This window comes from Cynocephalus volans, chromosome 2 (assembly GCF_027409185.1).
Source record: "Cynocephalus volans isolate mCynVol1 chromosome 2, mCynVol1.pri, whole genome shotgun sequence".
Lineage (NCBI taxonomy): Eukaryota > Metazoa > Chordata > Mammalia > Dermoptera > Cynocephalidae > Cynocephalus > Cynocephalus volans.
This window is the reverse complement of record NC_084461.1, coordinates 63,573,569-63,595,411: the sequence shown is the minus strand read 5'-3', so window position 1 is coordinate 63,595,411 and position 21,843 is coordinate 63,573,569. Positions and strand designations below refer to the sequence as shown.

Here is a 21,843-nt window from a genome sequence, read left to right as displayed (position 1 = left end):
CACACAAACATCTAAATCACAGGTGTTCCTAAAGGGGAGAAGAAAAGTAAAGGCATTGAAAATCTATTCAACGAAATAATAATGGAAAACTTCCCAGCTACACAGAGAGACACAGACCTTCAGATCCAGAAAGGTCAAAAATCCTCAAACAGTTTTAATCCAAAAAGATCCTCTCCAAGACACATTATAGTCAAATTGGCAAAGCTCAAAGACAAGAAGAGAATCCTAAAAGCAGCAACAGAAAAGCGTCAAGTCACTTATAAGGGTGCCATCATCGAACTAAGAGCAGACTTCTCAACTGAAACTCTACAGGCAAGAAGAAAATGCAATGACATATTCAAAATACTAAAAGACAAACACTGCCAGCCAAGAATACTGTACCCAGCAAGGTTATCCTTTACAAATGAGGGAGAAATAGTGTATTTCCCAGATGAATAAAAACTTCAGGGGTTCATCACCACACGACCAGTCTTGCAAGAAATTCTCAAGGGAGTCCTGCATCTGGAATCTGAAAAACAATAATCACTACCATGAATACATAAGTAAGAACAAAACCCACCAGTAAACACAAATGCAAATGAGAAAGACAAAAGAAACTAAGAGTTTCAAGATGGCGGCGGCTGCGGCGGCTGGCGCGGAGTAGCTGAGGTGGAAAAGGTGGCCACTGGGCCTCAGGCAGCCGGGAAACTTGTGGACCTTCCTCTGGCCATCTCTTAAGGGAGGACTGCTGCTGCTGACCGGTCGTGGGGGCTCAACGCCACTTTGCCCCCGGCAGGAGAGGCTGCCTCATTTACAGACAACAGCTTTGAAGTGTGGAGCAGGAAAAGAACTGATTCTTAGCTGCAAAAGCGAGTCTTGAAACAGGGAACACGGCGCCAGGGCTGCTGTGGATGCAGCCAGGATCCCGGAGGCTGGGGCCGCACCGAAGGCAGCCAGCTGCCCTATTCAGGATTCGAGGTTTCAGGCCGGCATTAAAGAAGATTCCTGGGAGCGCCCGAGCGGCGCCGCGACTGAACAGCCCGAGGCGGCAGTGCCGAGAACACGGAAGGCAACAAACCAGAGACAGAGCGAGCGCCCGACCTGGCACAGCACTGTGAGTGATCCCTGGCACAGCTCTGTTCGGGGGCTGGATGCCCACGTGGCTCCCGCCTGCACCACCAGGCCACTCACTGCCCCATGCTGCCTCCATTTTCCCAGGTGCGGGCAGCTCCGCCCTGCTCGGCCATCACTGAGCCCATTTGCTTGGCCTGGCGCGGGGCTTTCCGGACCCTTCGGGCCGGCCTCCTCTCCCACTCCCTCCGCGGTTCTCTGGCGGGGCTGGGGGTGTGGGGCTTCCCGACCAGTATTGGGAGGGCAAGGAAGTACGGGCGGGCCGACTGTCACTCCACCACACCCTGGACTCCGGCCCCGGTAAACTTCCTGTTACTGGGAGGCAGATACCATCTCTGCGACCACCAGTTTGGAAAAAAGCCTAACGAATTTCTGGTTGGGAATAGTGTGGTAGGAGAGTTCCCAGGTCCGCTTGAACCTGCCGGAGAGCAGGCTGCAGGCGGGCACTAGACTCGGTTTATACCGGGGGGATACAAAGGTGAACAAGACCCGAGAAAGATCTACACAGTGCTACAAAGGCACCCAGAGAGACCGGTCGTCTGTGCTTAGCAGAAACTGGTAGACTTCCTGGGCGAGGCGGTGCCGAGCAGGGTCTTGAAGGCCCAGCTGATAGACGAGGGGTGCAGAAGACACACCGCAGCCCAGCACAGTGTGCACAGAGGGGGGAGACGTGCGGCCAGGGAGGCGGAGACTCGACAGAAACCACACACCCAGTGGGGTCGCCACTGCACGATCTAACAGCCTGGGCCAGAGCACACGGAACGGGGAGAAGTCCTGTACAGAAAGTGAAAGCTCAACAGAGATCACACACCCTGTGGTACGTGATCCACCAGCCCAGCAGAGTACAAGCTGACCAGAAAGGTGGATCCCCGGAGAAGCCCAAGACCCGAGGCAACCACACACACAAGACACTAGAGGCCAACTGAGCAGTCACGGCGGGAGCCATACCAAATTGGCAACCACAGCAACATCCTAGTTAGTCATTAGTCTCAAACTGGTGGACTGTGAAACCCCCTGCCACAATGAATAAACACCAAAAAAAAGACACCAGAAATACAAAAAACCAAGAAAGTACACCACCAAAAGTTAATAAATCTCATACTCTAGATCCTATAGAACAAGAAGCCCTTGAAATAACTGACAAGGAATTTCGAGTGATAATTCTAAGGAAACTGAATGAGATACAAGAAAACTCAGCTAGACATCATGATGAAATGAGGAAAAGTATACAGGATCTGAAAGAGGAAATATACAAGGAAATCAATGTCCTGAAAAAAAATGTAGCAGAACTTGCTGAACTGAAGAAGTTATTCAGCGAAATAAAAAACACAACGGAGAGTTTAACTAGCAGGCTTGTCGAAGTTGAAGAGAGAACCTCTGAACTTGAAGATGGGCTGTTTGAAATAACACAAGCAGACAAAAAGAAAGAAAAAAGAATCAAGGACATGGAAGAAAATCTGAGAGAGATATCAGACAACCTCAGGCGCTCAAATATCCGAGTCATGGGTATTCCAGAAGGGGAGGAAAATGGAGAATCCATTGAAAACATATTCAACAAAATAGTGGCAGAAAACTTCCCAGGTATAGGAAAAATCACAGATTTTCAGATCCAGGAAGCTCAACGATCTCCAAACGTATTCAACCCAAAAAGGCCTTCTCCAAGACATGTCATAGTCAAATTGGCAAAACTCAGAGACAAAGAGAGAATCTTAAAAGCTGCAAGAGAGAAGCGTCAAATCACCTATAAGGGAGCCCCAATCAGGTTAACATCAGACTTTTCATCACAAACCCTAAAAGCTAGAAAGGAATGGGATGATATTTTCAAAATACTAAAAGACAAAGATTGCCAGCCAAGAATACTCTACCCTGCAAGGCTATCCTTCCGAAATGAGGGGCAAATAGTATATTTCTCAGACAAACAAAAACTGCGGGAGTTCACTACCACAAGACCACCCTTACAAGAAATCCTCAAGGGAGTACTGGGTTTGGTTCCTGAAAAATAACTACCACTGCCATAAAAACCTAAGAAAAATCTAAACCCGCTAGTACAATAAAAATGGCATTCATGAAGAGAAAACAAGCTAACAAAAACACTATCTACAACCTAAGGAACCAACAAACAAAGAAACCAAACAGTAAATCAGAAAGCAAGGAACAAAAGACACCTAAGACAACCAAACAACCAATAAAATGCTAGGAATAAATCAACACCTTTCAATAACAACTCTTAATGTTAAAGGCTTAAATTCCCCAATTAAAAGACACAGACTGGCTGACTGGATCAAAAAGCAGGACCCAACTATATGCTGCCTACAAGAGACCCACCTCACCCATAAAGATTCACACAGACTAAGAGTGAAAGGATGGAAAAAGATTTACCATGCAAACAGAAAAGAAAAACGAGCTGGAGTGGCTATTCTTATATCTGACAAAATAGACTTTAAACTAAAAACCATAAAAAGAGACAATGAGGGACACTACTTAATGATAAAAGGACTGATCCATCAAGAAGACATAACAATCATAAATATGTACGCACCCAATGTTGGAGCAGCCAGATTTATAAAACAAACTCTATTAGACCTAAAGAAGGAAATAGACACTAATACCATAATAGCAGGGGACCTGAACACTCCACTGTCATTATTAGACAGATCATCTAGGCAAAGAATCAGTAGAGAAACACAAGATCTAAACAAGACTCTAGACCAATTGGAATTGGCAGATATCTACAGAACATTCCACCCAACAACCTCAGAATATTCATTCTTCTCATCAGCACATGGATCATTCTCCAGGATAGATCACATATTAGGTCACAAATCAAGTCTCAATAAATTCAAAAAAATTGGAATTATCCCATGTATCTTCTCAGACCACAATGGATTAAAACTAGAAATTAATAACAAACAAAACTCTGGAAACTATACAAACACATGGAAATTAAACAGCATTCTACTTAATGACATATGGGTCCAAGAAGAAATCAAGCAGGAAATCAAAAAGTTTATTGAAACTAATGAAAACAATGATACATCATACCAAAACCTGTGGGATACTGCAAAAGCAGTATTGAGGGGAAAATTTATTGCATTAAATGCTCACTTCAGAAGAATGGAAAGATGGCAAGTGAAGAACCTAACACTTCACCTTAAAGAACTAGAAAAACAAGAACAATCCAATCCTAAAGTTAGCAGACGGAAAGAAATCATTAAGATCACAGCAGAACTGAATGAAATTGAAAACCAAAAAACAATTCAAAAGATCAACGAATCAAAAAGTTGGTTTTTTGAAAAGATATATAAAATTGACAAACCATTAGCATGGCTAACAAAAAAAAGAAGAGAGAAGACTCAAATAACAAAAATTAGAAATGAAAAAGGCAATATTACAACTGATTCATCTGAAATACAAGGAATCATTCGAGACTACTATAAACAACTATATGCCAACAAATTTGAAAATCTGGAGGAAATGGATAAATTTCTGGACACACACAAGCTCCCAAAACTGAACCATGAAGACGTAGAAAATTTGAACAGACCAATAACAATAAAGGAGATTGAAGCTGTTATCAGAAGGCTCCCAACAAAGAAAAGCCCAGGACCAGATGGATTCACAGCAGAATTTTACCAAACATTCAAACAGGAATTGACACCGATTCTTTACAAACTATTCCAAAAGATTGAAACGGACGCAAATCTCCCAAACTCATTCTCTGAAGCAAACATCATCCTGATACCAAAACCAGGTAAAGATATAACCAAAAAAGAAAACTACAGGCCGATATCCTTGATGAATATAGATGCAAAAATCCTCACTAAAATACTAGCAAACAGAATACAGCAACACATACGAAAAATTATTCATCACGATCAAGTGGGATTCATCCCAGGGATGCAAGGTTGGTTCAACATACGCAAATCAATAAATGTGATACACCATATTAATAAACTCAAACACAAGGACCATATGATCATCTCTATAGATGCTGAAAAAGCATTTGATAAAGTTCAGCACTCATTCATGACAAAGACCCTCTATAAGTTAGGTATAGAGGGAAAGTATCTCAACATAATTAAAGCCATATATGACAAACCCACTGCCAATATCATCCTGAATGGGGAAAAGCTGAAAGCTTTTCCTTTAAGAACAGGAACTAGACAAGGATGCCCACTCTCACCACTCCTATTCAACATAGTGTTGGAAGTACTAGCCAGAGCAATCAGAGAAGAGAAGGAAATAAAGGGCATCCAGATTGGAAAAGATGAAGTCAAACTGTCCCTGTTTGCAGATGACATGATCCTATATATCGAACAGCCTAAAACCTCTACAAAAAAACTGTTGGAATTGATAAATGATTTCAGCACAGTAGCAGGATACAATATCAACACACAAAAATCAGTAGCATTTCTTTTCTCCAATAGTGAACATGCAGAAGGAGAAATCAAGAAAGCCTGCCCATTTACAACAGCCACCAAAAAAATAAAATACTTAGGAATTGAGTTAACCAAGGAGGTGAAAAATCTCTATCATGAGAACTACAAACCACTGCTGAGAGAAATTAGAGAGGATACAAGAAGATGGAAAGATATCCCATGCTCTTGGATTGGAAGAATCAACATAGTGAAAATGTCCATACTACCCAAAGTGATATACAAATTCAATGCAATCCCCATCAAAATTCCAAAGACATTTTTCTCAGAAATGGAAAAAACTATTCAGACATTTATATGGAACAATAAAAGACCACGAATAGCCAAAGCAATGCTGAGCAAAAAAAATAAAGCTGGAGGCATAACACTACCTGACTTTAAGCTATACTACAAAGCTATAATAACCAAAACAGTATGGTACTGGCATAAAAACAGACACACTGACCAATGGAATAGAATAGAGAATCCAGAAATCAACCCACACACTTACTGCCATCTGATCTTTGACAAAGGCACCAAGCCTATTCACTGGGGAAGGGACTGCCTCTTCAGCAAGTGGTGCTGGGATAACCGGATATCGATATGCAGGAGAATGAAACTAGATCCATACCTTTCACCGTATACTAAAATCAACTCAAAATGGATTAAGGATTTAAATATACACCCTGAGACAATAAAACTTCTTAAAGAAAACATAGGAGAAACACTTCAGGAAATAGGACTGGGCACAGACTTCATGAATACGACCCCAAAAGCACGGGCAACCAAAGGAAAAATAAACAAATGGGATTATATCAAACTAAAAAGCTTCTGCACAGCAAAAGAAACAATTAAAAGAGTTAAAAGACAACCAACAGAGTGGGAGAAAATATTTGCAAAATATACATCTGACAAAGGATTAATATCCAGAATATATAAGGAACTCAAACAACTTTACAAGAAGAAAACAAGCAACCCAATTAAAAAATGGGCAAAAGAGCTAAGTAGGCATTTCTCTAAGGAAGATATCCAAATGGCCAACAGACATATGAAAAAATGCTCAACATCACTCAGCATCCGGGAAATGCAAATCAAAACCACACTGAGATACCATCTAACCCCAGTTAGGATGGCTAAAATCCAAAAGACTATGAACGATAACTGCTGCCGAGGCTGCGGAGAAATAGGAACTCTCATACATTGTTGGTGGGACTGCAAAATGGTGCAGCCTCTATGGAAAATGGTATGGAGGTTCCTTAAACAATTGCAAATAGATCTACCATACGACCCAGCCATCCCACTGCTGGGAATATACCCAGAGGAATGGAAATCATCAAGTCGAAGGTATACCTGTTCCCCAATGTTCATCGCAGCACTCTTTACAATAGCCAAGAGTTGGAACCAGCCCAAATGCCCATCATCAGATGAGTGGATATGGAAAATGTGGTACATCTACACAATGGAATACTACTCAGCTATAAAAACGAATGAAATACTGCCATTTGCAACAACATGGATGGACCTTGAGAGAATTATATTAAGTGAAACAAGTCAGGCACAGAAAGAGAAATACCACATGTTCTCACTTATTGGAGGGAGCTAAAAATTAATATATAAATTCACACACACACATACACACACACACACACACAAACCGGGGGGGGGGAAGAGGATATAACAAGCACAATTATTTGAAGTTGATACAACAAGCAAACAGAAAGGACATTGTTGGGGGGGAGGGGGGAGGGAGAAGGGAGGGAGGTTTTGGTGATGGGGAGCAATAATCAGCTACAATGTATATCGACAAAATAAAATTAAAAAAAAAAAAGAAAGAAAAAAAAAAGAATTCTTAACAGAGAAAATAAAAAATAAAAAGAGAAAGACAAAAGAAACTAAATCTTAGCACCTCAAAAAAAACCCATAAACGTGGAAGACCAATAATCAAGGGGAAAGAAAAGAACAAATGATACACAAAACACCTAAACAAAAAGGTATAAAATGCCAGGAATAAGACATTATCTTTCAATTATAACCCTAAATGTAAATGAATTAAACTTGCCACTCAAAAGACACAGACTGACAGAATGGAGCAAGAAGCAAGACCCAACTATATGCTGTCTTCAAGATATTCATCTCACCAGTAAAGATGCACACAGACTAATAGTGAAGGGATGGAAACAGATATACCATGCAAATGGAAACCCAAAACAAGTAGGAGCATATATCCTTATATCGGATAAAATAGACTTTAAACCAAAAACCATAAAAAGAGACAAAGAAGGCCACTATATAATGATAAAGGGATCAAGTCAGCAAGAAGACATAACAATCAAAAATATATATGCATCCAACACTGGAGTACCCAGATATGTAAAGCAAACACTATTACACCTGAGAGAGAGAGACCCCCAATGCAGTAATAATGTGGAACCCAAACAACAACACCTCATCACTGGACAGATCATCCAGGCAACAAATCAACAGAGAAACACAGGATTTAAACTACTCTTTAGTCCAGTTAGACCTGGTAGATATCTACAGAACATTTAATCCAACAGCTACAGAATATACACTCTTCTCATCAGCACATGGAACTTTTTCCAAGATAGACAACATGTTAGGTCACAAATCAAGTCTCAATAACTTTAAAAAAACTAAAATCATCTCAACCATCTTTTCAGACCACAATGGACTAAAACTAGAAATTAAGAATAAGAGAAACTCAGGGCGTTATACAAATGCATGGAAATTAAACAACGGGCTCCAGAATGACCTATGGGCCCAAGAAGAAATTAAACAGGAAATCAAAAAATTTCTACAAAACAGTGAAAATAAGGACACATCATATCAAAACCCATGAATTACTGCAAAAGCAGTACTAAGAGGGTAGTTTATAGAAATAAATGCTTACATTAAAAAAAAGAAAAATTTCAAGTAAGCAACCTAACTCTATACCTAAAAGAGCTAGAAAAACAAGAACAATACAATCCCAAAGTTAGTAGATGGAAATAAATAATTAAGATTAGAGCAGAACTAAATAATATAGAGACCCAAAAAACAATACAAAAGACTGATGAAACAAAAAGTTGGTTTTTTGAGAAGATAAACAAACTAGACAAACCATTAGCTAGGTTAACAATAACAACAAAAAAGACGATGACCCAAATAACACAAATCAGAAATGAAAAAGGAGACATTACAACTAATTCCACAGAAATAGCAAAAATCATTAGAGACTATTATAAACTACTATACACCAACAAATTTGAAAACCTGGAGGAAATGGATAAATTTTTGGACACATACAAACTACCAAGACTGAACCAAGAAGACATAGAAAACCTGAACAGTACAATAACAAGCAATGAAATTGAAGCAGTAATCAGCAATCTCCCAACAAAGAAAAGCCCAGGACTGAATGGCTTTACTGATGAATTCTATCAAACCATTAAAGAGGAATTAATACTAATTCTCCTCAGACTATTCCAAAAAATTGAAACAGAGGCCACTCTCCCAAACTCATTCTATGAGACCAGCATCACCTAGACACCAAAATCAGACCTAGATACAACAAAAAAAGAAAACTACAGACCAATATCTCTGATGAACATAGATACAAGAATCCTAAATAAAATACTAACAATCAGAATACATCAACACATCAAGAAAATTATACACCACGATCAAGTGGGATTCATCCCAAAAATGCAAGGATGGTTCAACATACGCAAGTCAATAGATGTGATACATCTCATCAATGGATCAAAGACAAAAACCATACGATTATCTCAATAGATGCAGAAAAAGCATTTGACAAAATTTAACATCCCTTCATGATAAAGACTCTCAAAAATCGGGTATAGAAGGAAAGTATCTCAACAAAATAAAAGCTATTTATGACAAACCCACCACTAATATCATCCTGAAAGGGGAAAAACTGAAGGCTTTTCCCGTAAGAACAGGAACAAGACAAGGATGCCCACTCTCACCACTCCTATTTAACATAGTACTGGAGGTACTAGCCAGAGGAGTCAGGCAAGAGAAAGAAATAAAAGGCACCCAGATTGGAAAAGACAAGTCAAACTGTCCCTATTTGCAGATGACATGATCCTATATATAGAAAAACCTAAAGACTCTATCAAAAAACTCTTAGAGCTGGTTAACAACTTCAGTAATGTTGCAGGATACAAAATCAATGCCCCCCAAATCAGCTGCATTTCTATTCACCAATAATGAGCTAACAGAAAGAGAAATCAAGAAAGTAAGCCTATTTACAATAGTCACCAGAAAAATAAAATACCTAGAAATCAATTTAACCAAGGAAGTGAAAAATCTCTACAATGAGAACTACAAACAATGACAGAAAGAAATTAAAGATGACACAAAAAGATGGAAAAACATTCCATGCTCTTGGATTGGAAGAATTAACATTGTGAAAATGTCCATACTACCCAAAGTGATTTAGAGATTCAGTGCAAACTCCATCAAAATACCAATGATATTCTTCACAGAAATAGAAAAAACAATCCTAACATTCATACAGAATGACAAAAGACCCTGAATAGCCAAAGCAACCCTGAGCAAAAAAAAAAAAAAAAAAGCTGGAAAAATTACACTACCTGACTTCAAATTATACTACAAAGTTATAGTAACCAAAATACCATGGTACTGGCATAAAAACACACACAAGGAGTAATGCAATAGAATAGAGAACCCAGAAATCAACCCACATACTTATAGCCAACTGATCTTCGACAAAGTCAATGAGAACATATATTGGGGAAAAGATGGCCTCTTCAATAAATGGTTCTGGGAAAACTGGACATCAACATTTTAAAGAATGAAACTAGACCTTTACCTCCTGACATATACCAAAGTCAACTCAAAATGAATTAAAGACTTAAATATAAGACCTGAAATTCTAAAATTCCTAAAAGAAAACATACGAGAAACACTTCAGGAAGTAGAATTGGGCAAAAACTTTATGAACAGGACTCCAAAAACAAAGGCAACAAAAGAAAATATTAAACAAATGGGATTACTTCAAACCAAAAAGCTTCTGTATAGCAAAAGAAATGATTAACAGGGTGAAAAGACAACCCACAGAATGGGAGAAAATATTTGCAATCTATATGTCTGACAAGAGATTAATATCCAGAATATATAAAGAACTCAAACAACTTAACAGTAAAAAAACAAGTAACCTGATTAAAAAATGGGCAAAGGAGCTGAAGAAGAATTTTTCAAAGGAAGATATATGAACGGCCAACAGATACATGAAAAAATGCTTAACATCACTAAGCATCAGGGAATGCAAATCAAAACCACACTGAGATATCGTCTCATCCCAGTTAGACTGGCTCCTATAAAAAAAAACAGAGAATCACAAATGCTGGTTAGGATGTGGAGAAAGGGGAACGCTCCTACACTGCTGGTGGGACAGTAAATTAGTGCAGCCATTATGGAAAACAGTATGGAGATTTCTCAAACAAATACAGATAGAAGTACCATATGATTCAGCAATCCCACTGCTGGGTATATACACAAAGGAATGGAAATCATTACATCAAAGGGATACCTGCACTGCCATGTTTACTGCGGCTCTATTTACAATAGCCAAAAGAAGGAATCAACCTAAATGTCCATCGATGGACGAATGGATAAGGAAAATGTGGTATACATACCCAATGTAATACTACTCTGCCATAAAAAGAATGAAATTCTGCCATTCACAGCAACTTTGATGAGCTTTGAGAAAATTATATTATGTGAAAGCCAGGCACTGAAAGGGAAATACCACATGTCTTCATTCATAAGTGGGAGAAGAAAGGGAAGAGAGAGAGAGAGAGAGTGAGAGGAAGGAAGGAAGGAAGGAAGGAAGGAAGGAAGGAAGGAAGGAAGGAAGGAAGGAAGGAAGGAAGGAAGGAAGGAAGGTTACAATAACAGGTTGAACTTTCAGAGGGAGAGAACAGAACTGTGGCTACTAGAGGTGGGAAAGGAGGAGGGGGAGGAGGGTTAGCAATAAATTGGTTACTGTACACAAAGAATGCTTGTGTATAATGATGAATATGTGTGACATATGTAATAATTAATATGCTAATTATCCTGATTTGATCATCACATATTGTACATAGGTAATGGTGATATTTAACTCTGTACCCCACAAACATGTACAGTCTATTGAGTTTCAATTTTTTTAAAAAGTAAATATTTACTGAACACCAACTATGTGACAGGTAATTTTAAATCTTGTTTTTTAATAATAATGTAATTGTTAAATACTTATCAATATCTATGCACACTTAATTATTGTCAAGATTCTTAGTAAATGCTAGAAAACAACGAATCTATGGAAAAAGTGATATATATCTCATTTTTATAGTACCCCACTCAGGATCATTATATAGCAGGTCTTAATAAATGCATTAAGTGGGGATACATTGTATTTCCATAAACTGTATCACCATAGCAACATGTATTTTCTATAAAAATATTTTTTCAGCTTATTTGACTAAGAAGAAGAGGATCTGAAATTTGGTAAAAGTGAAACAATGAAAGAGCTAGGGAGAAAAATAGGAACCAAAGCACAGTTACAAAATAAATATCATGAGGATTCTACTGATACCTAAAAATACCATATTGCTTAGAGTATGACTTTAAAATATTGATTAACAAAAGAATTACTCAGTGTAACAGGAAAAGAGGTTAAAAGATAGGCACCTAAAAGCTTGACTCAAAAAAAAAAAAAAAAAAAAAAAGAGGAGGAGGAAAGAAAACATGTACATGCAAGAGTGTACACGAATATCACCGTTCATGTGTTATAAATATAATTTGCTTAAGTGAGACTACAGGATTTTTTGTTAAAGTGAAAACTATAAAATACCAACTACCTCTGACATGTTGTTAATCTCACATAACCAAACAGATGTAAATAAAAGATAATGGAATATATTTTCAATTTTATTCAACAATAGTAAGAGCTTGGCTCTCGCCTGTACAAAAGGAAACAGGATAAAAGGGTTTCCTACATGCCCTTTGAAATTCCGTTTCTGAAACCACTATCTTAAATGTTAAAACTCTGACATATTCCTAAGTAGCTGTATACAGTGCATTAATGTATCAATGAGTACCCCGATCAACCTCTTCCCTCCTGTTCCCCTCAAAATGCAGCTGTCCTTGGAGAGTTAAATGGTAAAAATCAAAACATAAGGGAGTCTAAGACAGATATGCAAGGTCACCTTAAGGATCAAAGCAACACAATAAGACATGGCAGTAGGAGCATAATACAATAATAATAATTGATGTTAATAAAAGAACCCATCAATCTAAATGGAGTGTGGATGATCAGAAACAGAACAAAGAAAAAGAAAGGGAGGTAAATATTGGCAATGCCTACTTAATTATCTCTATTATAAGGATAACCTAACTTAATGCTACAAATCATTTAGAATCATAATAAATTCCCTATGGAGGGAGATACAATTAAGAGGCTGGGGTAAGGGAAAAGGACATCAAGCCTAAATTTGAGACTAGGATATAAACAGCAAACACAGGGCCTGGAAAAATGGAGAGAGCATCAGGGGGCTCTTGGGATAGATACCAAGGGAAACAAGAGGTATAACAGAATTCCTTTCTCTATTTCTATGTCAATTAAAACAGGAACAAAGGCAGGTTACGGAGGTACCAATATAGATTATTTTTCTCTAAGCCTGTCACTATTTCTCACCTCACTTTTCCCATCACTGCTGTCAATGATTGCTATAGGTAGAGAAGGAATAGAATAGTGAAACTAATAACAAACAATAGTAATACACGTAATGTATAAACAACAGTAACACAAGGGAAGGGGAGAAAAGAGGGAAATGAAAATAGCACCAGCATAGCAGGAAGAAGAGAGAAATGTTGCAGCTGTCTGGCTGTGGGGACCATTCATTTGTAAAGAATACACATAAATTGGTTAAAGATCAATTATAAGCCTTTTTTATTCACGTAGATTTTATGACTGGCTTTTGGTATGTGTGGCAACTGAAAAAGCTTGTTCTACTATTTAAAAAACTTGAGAAATCCTTTTGAATCTAATTCATAGATTAGTACACCTAGGTTGCTTACACTGGATGTGAACATACCTGTTAAGATTGTTAGTTTGGAAGATACGCATGCCAGATGTTGATTATAGACAGGTAAAATACAATCATCTTTCGCATTGACACAAAAGATTGATACACAGAGAAGCAAATCCCGTCAATATGACTATGTTCACTTTATAAATGTTTGTACATGCACTTTTGTGAATATACTTACAAAGATATTTTATAATTCTGTATAATGTCACTAAAGATGAATACACGCAAGTTTCTTGCAGCCCCTTATATTTCTAAACTAGAGTTTCCATCTATAGAAATAGAGGTAGATTACATTTCATATAATAATCCACTTTGATATACTTAGCAAATATCAGTTAACAAATGCATATAACAGCACAATTGGGAAATACATAGTAATAGAGACTGGTTACACTAAGTTACCACTTATTAAAAACACATTCAAAATCATTTGGTTATTAGGGATGAGGCCAGCTAGGAATCACACCTAGTTCTGTCTGCTCACTCACGCTAAAGTCAGTGTGAGTCACCATACTGGCAGAAACTTCCATGATTCTTCAATGGGCCTGAGAGGAACATTGGGAGAGACTAACATGACCTATCAGTAGTCAAAACAGGAAAACAAACAAACAAACAAAAAAAACAAAAAACAAAAAAACGTTTTCAAAGGGCAAGTAGTACAGGCCCACTTGGGAAAGGCAGAGACTTGCAGAGGAGATTTGTAAATCTTTCAAATTTCTGAATTTCATTTAAGGAAATGAACTTCACACTGTCATATGAATGCATGGCAACAAGTCATAAAGAGAGAGACCTATAAATTTATAGTATTTTTAATGTGACAACACTCAAATAGTTTACATGATAACTTGGTGGAATGAGTTCAGGAAACATGGACAATTCTCTTTTCTTTAAAATTCCAATGGCCCTTGTTTTAACTAAAAAACCCGGGGCAAGTGGCCTAGAGAGATTCAATAGAAGCAGGATTAGATAACAGGCTTAGAGAACAAGGTTTATAGAACAAGTTTTATCACTGTCAGGTGAGGATAAAGGTTACCTTCTTTAAATTTACAAAACACTAGGTAACCTATTATAGCTACATATGTCACTTTCTTATCCAGTTTTCTATTATAATCTCCTTGAGAGCAGGAGACCTCCTTATTTTTTTTTTTAACCTTTTACTATCTTAAAATCCCCATAGCAGTCAGCATAATACTTTGCATGTGGTATGTCTGTTGAATTAAATTATTAACTGAAACATAAGATATAATACACTTATTAATTATACTGAATGCCTTCTGTGTGCTAAGCACTATTCTAGGGATTAAGGACTGAAAAAAAGTTACATTAAAAAAAAAAGAGTGAAAAAGTGTTCAAAATTCTTGCCTCCATGGAACTCACATTCTAGTGGGAGAAAATAATACGTGAAGACTAATATATCCATTTAAGCATTTATCATGTGCTAGTATGCCCTTGAAAAGAATCAATATCTGTGTGGTGCTTGACAATGGATTTATACACATTAAATGATTTTTTCTCTTGGAACTCCTTCTTGCCTACCCCTACTATTAGAAACAGACTAAGTACAGTCATCCCTCTGTATCTATGGAGGATTGGTTCCAGGAACCCCAGTGGATACCAGAATACGTGGATGCTCAAGTCCCTCATATAAAATGGCATAGTATTTGCATATAACCTACGCATATCCTCCCATATACTTTAAATTATCTTGAAATTATTTATAATACCTAATACAATGTAAATATTATATAAATAGCTGTTATACTCTATTATTTTTAATTTGTATTATTTTTATTGTTGTATTATCTTTTATTTTTATTTTTTTTCAAATATTTTTGATACACACGTGGAATCCATGGATGTGGAACCCTTCATACAAGGTCCAACTGTATAATGAAAATTATATGTACTAGATATGCTGCATACTATTTCTAATCAGGCTCCTACTCCCAACAAACCACAGAAGGGGTAGTCATATTCCACACTCTTGGGAAAAACTGATTAGAGCACTGGTTGGCCAACTACCTGTTTCTTCTTAAGAATTTGAACTAGGAGACACTGAGAGGGCCCAGAAACTGAAAGACAGTTAAACCAGGCTGGAAAACATGCAAGATGAGAGTTGAAACAGACAGACTGAGAACATAAGAACTCAGAGATGAAAGATACCATGAGGCCTCAAAGATGAACAGAAAAACATCAAGTCTTCATTTTCTAAGTTTCCAATATGTACTAGGCCTTGCTGAGGATTCTGAGATCTCTATAACAAACCCTCTCTTATTTGAGTTACCTTATGCCTCCTTCAGTCAAAAGAGCCTTGATAAGAAAAATAATAGTAAAGTACTCAACTGGTCAACCATAATAAACTCTTTGGTCATTATTCCCAATGTGGTTCATTCTGAAATTGTAATCTCCACTGCCACAATCTCCTTAACGATAGCTTGCTTAGATGCTATCTTACCACTATCCTTTGTCTTGAAGTGAAGAGGGAGGACTCAGACACATTATTGGGGAGTGTAAACTAATGTAACCTTTTTGAAGGACAACTTAACAGTATCACACTGTAAAATGTATGTATTCTCTATTTCAGCAGTCCTCTGCTGGGAATTAACCCCCCAACCCCCGCCCCCAAAAAGCTGTGAGACAAGTGTACAAAAATAAAGTTAAACTGATGTTCCTTATAAAGCATTTTTGCAGGAGCAAAAATGGAAAATTTTGATTGCCCATCAAAAGAAGATTCTATGCAGTCATTAAAAAGAATGCCATGAAATAAACGTTCACAATATACTGTTAAATCAAAAATGCAAGTCACCCAGTGGTATATATACAGCGTGAATATTATGAAAATTGTAAATAGTGCTCCTCTTAGGAAAAATATGGGAACACTCTCAAAAAAACAAACAAACAAACAAAAAACCACTACCATATTTCATTGCTTCAAGGACACACATTTTTTCACATTTTAACATTTCTAAAATTGGGATGCCTCATATAATCCCTACTGGTTAGGCAGCAATTGTGACATAATTGTCGTTACCTAATGCATCAAAACATGAAGAATGGGTGACAGCAGCTTGGGAAAAAAATACCTGGAGACAATGATGGGGCATTCTTAACAAATACTGCAATTATCAATTCTCTTGATGGTGAAGAGAAAAATATGTGGAAAACCAGGGACACGAACAACTCTAGGTTCAAAATTAATTTAGAAGACTCTGAAGGTGAAGGTGGTATTAGAAACATCTTAACTAATTTATGTCACTTATAATTACCTTTTCTTCTATCACAAAAATGACACATATACACATACACACATTGATACACCAATATTGATACATATTTGGGGGTTTTTTCCATACAAAACAGTACAAAGAAGAAAACCCAAATGGCCAATAATTTCACCACCAAGATAGTTACTCAAGACATTAAAGTAGGACAAAAAAACCCAACTGTATTATTCACATGCTATACAAGTATTCTGTTCATTTTTCCTCTAGTTTTTGTTTTGTTTTGTTTTATTTTGTGGCAGCTGGCTTGCACAGGATCAAACCCAGGACCTTGGTGTCATCAGCACCATAACCAACTGTCCTCTAGTTTGTAGACTGGTGCTATTCATAGATTATTAACTCTGTTTCATAAATTAAGAACAGCTAAATTTGCAGGTTATCTAATGACTAACATAAAATGCATCTTTAATATAATACTGTGGGAATATAGAAACTATGGGTTCTAGTATGGATTAAATTGTGTTCCCCCAAAATTCATATGTTGAAGCCCTAGCCCTCACTGTGAATGTATCTGGAGATAGGGCCTATAAGGAGGTAATTAAGGTTAAATGAAGTCATAAGGGTGACTGCCCTTATAAGAAGAGAAGGCCTAGATATGAGGATTTTGCATATCATAAAGTCTAAGGGTAAGAATAGATTATTCTATGAAGTGTAAGGCCAAGTGGTCATCTTTAAAAAAACAATTAAATTTCTACCTTACTCTGTTTACAAAAAAAAAAATCCCAGATGGATTCAAGTTCTAAAAGTAAAAACAAATAATAAAAGAGAAAATATAAAACATTTATTAGAGTGTTGTGGAAGACAGAAAACTCAAAAGCCATCACTCTCACCATTGAATAAAAAAAGCTCTTGTATTTTATTCTTGTATTGCAATTTCTTTCCATCAATAGTAATGAAGTAAATCTCAACTACTAATGTGGTATTCTAATCATTATACAATCTTTCTGTACTTAAAAATATTTGTCTTATAAGTATAAAGGAATAATGTAACAAGAACCTTTCCAAAAATGGCAATTTCTCTCATATCAACCCTAATTACGATGAAGCAATTTCCTACTGAGTACGTGGGCACCTTGGTGATCTAAGTGCTAGTGGTTACAATCACACATAACTTAGAAAAGCATAAAATACAATAGAGAGTTCAATTTAAAAACAAAAATATACTACGCTCCCATATAAATTGCTTTACGAAGTGAATTCATCTGTAATTCAATAAAGAGAAAAAATGTGGTAAGTCGGTTTTTCCCTCTCTCTTTTTTTTGAATGACAACCTTGGGATTATCTTTTAAAATGTTAACAAAGTTTTTTCAAAAGTTTTCTCTCTTACGGTTTTGTTCATCTGAAGGGTTTTCAATTACGCATTATCACAATTTCACTATGGGAAAATGATTTGTAACTGATTTACAGCAGACTCAGCATCTACACGTGTCAATATACCGGGATGAAAGAGATCGTAAGTACTTCTCAGAGACACTTTCTAGCATTCTGTTTTTTCCTAAAGATCCCTGTTAAATTGGCTTCTCTCCATCTCTACCAGAGTTATTTCCGGCCACTGTGCCATTTCCCTTAAACTCAAAATTTTCTACTCTTATCTTCCGGGAGCTGTAATAAGCAGGTATTCTAAGGTTTAATAAGGAATTTAACTGTTGGCAATTATCAGGAAATAGACAAGATATAAAAGTAGCTAAAGAGAGAAAAGAACTGAAGCTACAAAATGAAAGGTCTCACAATAAAATTTAACCTTATAATGTATGCAAAAAGATTGACAAGATCTGTTAGATCGTCTGTTGGTCTTTTCACTACTTAAATTCTAGTTTTAAAACAAAGCCAGCTTCCTATTGTCTAATTCCTTATTATTCAATAAAACGATTGCACTTCGGTCTTTCTTATACAAGACAGTTTATTCTAACCTTTCGTATCTTTCAGGAAGGGGTAGACAGGTAGAGATGATTAACCTGGGACTCAGGAAGATAAGCATTTACAACTAAGAGAAAACTCCAGGATATCATCTGACAGTCTTATTCTACTTTTAAAACTCTTCTAACGTCATTTATTCTCTGACAATCTCAAAATTACTTTCTACGAAATAAAACCTCTAGAAATGTAACAATGCAAAGTGCTTGCTGGTGAGAAGGGACTGAGGGACTTCATTCAAATTCAGGAAACGTCAAGTGTGAGGTCTAACTTCTAAAGAACAAGACAGAAGACCTCAGAAATTTATAGTGGTGGTCTCGAGGAAAGAAAGTCCCCTTGTTACCAGAGAGGTCACAAACCCCTAGCCCGCGGCTGAGGCGGAGGTACCGAATACATTCCCGCACCCGCAACTGGCAACATGCTCCTGGGCTTTCGGAAAGCCGCCACGGTAAGCAGGCCCGACATCCTCAGCCAAGAGTTATCTCACGTCCGGGCCCGCAAGCCTGGCGGGTTCGTCATAAACACGCTAGGAAAGGACAGCGCGGAGCTGGGGAACGGGCCACGCAACTGTCAAACGAAGCCCACCCGGTGCTTGACAGTCCCCAAGGTGACAAACTTTCCCCGCCCGGGACACTCACCGGTTGCCTCAGGATCGCCACTACAACTCCCAGGAGGCTGCGCGGCTGACTGGGCAGCGCCCTTCCCAGAATGCAGCACAGCGGCTTCCCTATCCCGTCCTCTCCTTCCTCCGCTCCTCCTACTTTTCTACCCGTCGTCACCCGGGAGGGCCGGAGGTAGGGTGCGGGAGGGGGATCCCGGGCCCTCAGCGTGTCTCGTCTGGCGCCGGGAGGGGGACGGGGCGGGGAGTGAGGGGAGAATGGGAGGACGAAGGGGAGGGGAGGGTAAATAGTGGGCCAGGCAGGAAGATGGCGGCGGTAGCGGAGGTGTGAGTGGACTCGGGTCTCTGCAGCTGTATTTTCTCCTCTTCCTCTGCTTTTCCTTCCCTGCTTGAGATTGGCATCGAGGGGGCTGAGTTCGGGTGGCGGCGCCGGGCGCAGCGCAGCGGTCACGGCGACGGCGACGGCGGCGGCTGACGGCTGGAAGGGCAGGCTTCCTTCGCCTCTCGTTCTCCTTCCCCGGTCCGCTCAGTGTCAGGCGCGGCGGCGGCGGCGCCGCGGCGAGTGGACTTCGTCCCTCCTCCTGCGCCCTCCCCCACCAGAGCGGGTACTCTTCGCTTCGCCATCCCCCGACCCTTCACCCCTGGGACAGGGCGCCTCCTCCGGCGCAGCTCAGGGAGCGGGGGCCGGTCTCCTGCTCGGCTGTCGCGCCTCCATGTCGGATAACCAGAGCTGGAACTCGTCAGGCTCAGAGGAGGATCCGGAGACGGAATCCGGGCCCCCTGTAGAGCGCTGTGGGGTCCTCAGCAAGGTGAGCAACCCGCGCGGCTAAGAGCCCCCTGCCCAGACTCACCTGCCGCCGGTTGAGCCGCTGAGGGCATGGGGTGGGGCTGGGCGGGAGGCACGGACAGTCCGAGGGCTGGGGCTGAGGAATGTAGAGGGGTGCGGGGCTGAGTACTGCCGCAGGAATGCCTGGGCCAGGTGTGGGGTGGGGGGAGAAGGCGAACTGTCCTCCTCGCCTACCCAGGGGGGCTCGTCAGCGGCGGCCGAGTACCGAGGAAATCGTGTATCCACCCGGGATCCAGTTTGCGAGGCGAGATGCGCACGGGAAGTTGGGACCCAGGGCGGCAGCTGTCCCGTGTATAGAAATCTGGGGTGGCCAACGGCCGTGTCCGAACTAGTGGGCGTGGGGCGGTTCAAGTCAAACCTCTTAAATGAAAATAATCTGGAGATGACGAGCAGAGTAGGGTTGGGGGCTCTACTGCTTAGACAGAAGCCGGGGCCACTCTCGGCTTGGCGCTGAAATTTGAGGCGGTAAACTATACCAGGTTAGATGTAGTGAGAGAGACATGAGTGTGGAGGACTTTTGTACTTTCCCCCTCACGCCCTACCCCACTTCAGAAAAGAGCTATTGAATCGGCACGTGATGGGGACAAGAAATATTCATAGTAACTTGGAACATGTAATTGAGACTGACCTTTAGTCCAAGAAGAAGAGCATTGTTTAATAATATATTTTTGCAGTAAGGGATCCAGTGTAATGAAAAGACATTTTACCTTTTCTGTAATTTTTAAAACCCATTTTTCAAAATTTTAGCAAAATAGACAGTCATCTGTAGGACAGTAGATGGGTGATTTTTTGCTATTACATAGTGTGTGTGTTTTGTTTTGTTTGCTTTTGCTGTGAGAAGATTCACACAGCCTTTCTGACTTCCATCTCCCTAACTGTTAAACTTTTAGAAATGGCTGGAGCTAGCAGTTAACTTGGAGAGGGGGAGCTGGGGCCAGTAACTCAACAAACTGGTCATAAGATACTGGGTCATGTGCAGCCACTGACTATTAAGAAATCACCCTGTTTCCAGTATTCCATACCTTGGCAAAGCATTTTGATATCACTTGTGGAATCGTTTCATATTAAGGTTTTATAATGTCTTTAGAAAGCTGATGAGAAAGGGCCTAGGAAAGGTATGAGTATGTCAGGACTAAGATTTTCAAGTGTTAACTTTCATTTCTATAGCAGAAAAATTATGGTGTGTGAGGATATTGTGATCATTCTTGAAGGATCAGTTCAAGGATTTCAATAAAGTGAAGCTCCCCAGAGTTTCTTTAGATTAAATGTATCTTATAATTTAGAAATTTGTACTGAACAGGTTGTATAATTGTATACATTTTCAGACGGGAATAGTTATGAAATGAGTTCTTTGTTTCTCAGTGATTCTGATAATTTCATCACTTGACTCATTAGATGAGAAGCAGACGGCCATACTCATTTTGTTTGGTGGTGTTAAGTATTTTACAAAATCAGCTGTACTTTTGACGTACTGATTATCACTTTTGGGGGGAGTGGAGTGACTGGTGGAAAAAGTAACCAGTGCTCTGAGTAT

At 39.2% G+C, this 21,843-nt stretch overlaps 2 protein-coding genes across 4 annotated transcripts in view; one reads left to right on the top strand and one right to left on the bottom strand.

The window, feature by feature from the left end:
* The window catches only part of POLK (DNA polymerase kappa), a 67,210-nt gene extending 47,659 nt beyond the window's left edge, over positions 1–19,551 (bottom strand). For 2 of the 3 annotated variants that reach the window (XM_063085124.1, XM_063085126.1), the window contains exon 1: positions 382–456. The gene's annotated coding sequence lies outside the window, so the exon portion shown is untranslated. Of the gene's footprint in view, positions 1–381; positions 457–19,481 lie in introns of those variants that run through there. The other variant, XM_063085125.1, reaches the window with a different exon arrangement.
* A 248-nt stretch (positions 19,552–19,799) lies between these two features.
* Positions 19,800–21,843, top strand: part of CERT1 (ceramide transporter 1) — a 148,072-nt gene continuing 146,028 nt past the window's right edge. Inside the window, exon 1 of the mRNA XM_063085112.1 lies at positions 19,800–20,271. Within this exon, the coding sequence (XP_062941182.1) occupies positions 20,176–20,271 (96 nt within the window). The 5' untranslated portion in view covers positions 19,800–20,175. The remainder of the gene's footprint in view (positions 20,272–21,843) is intronic.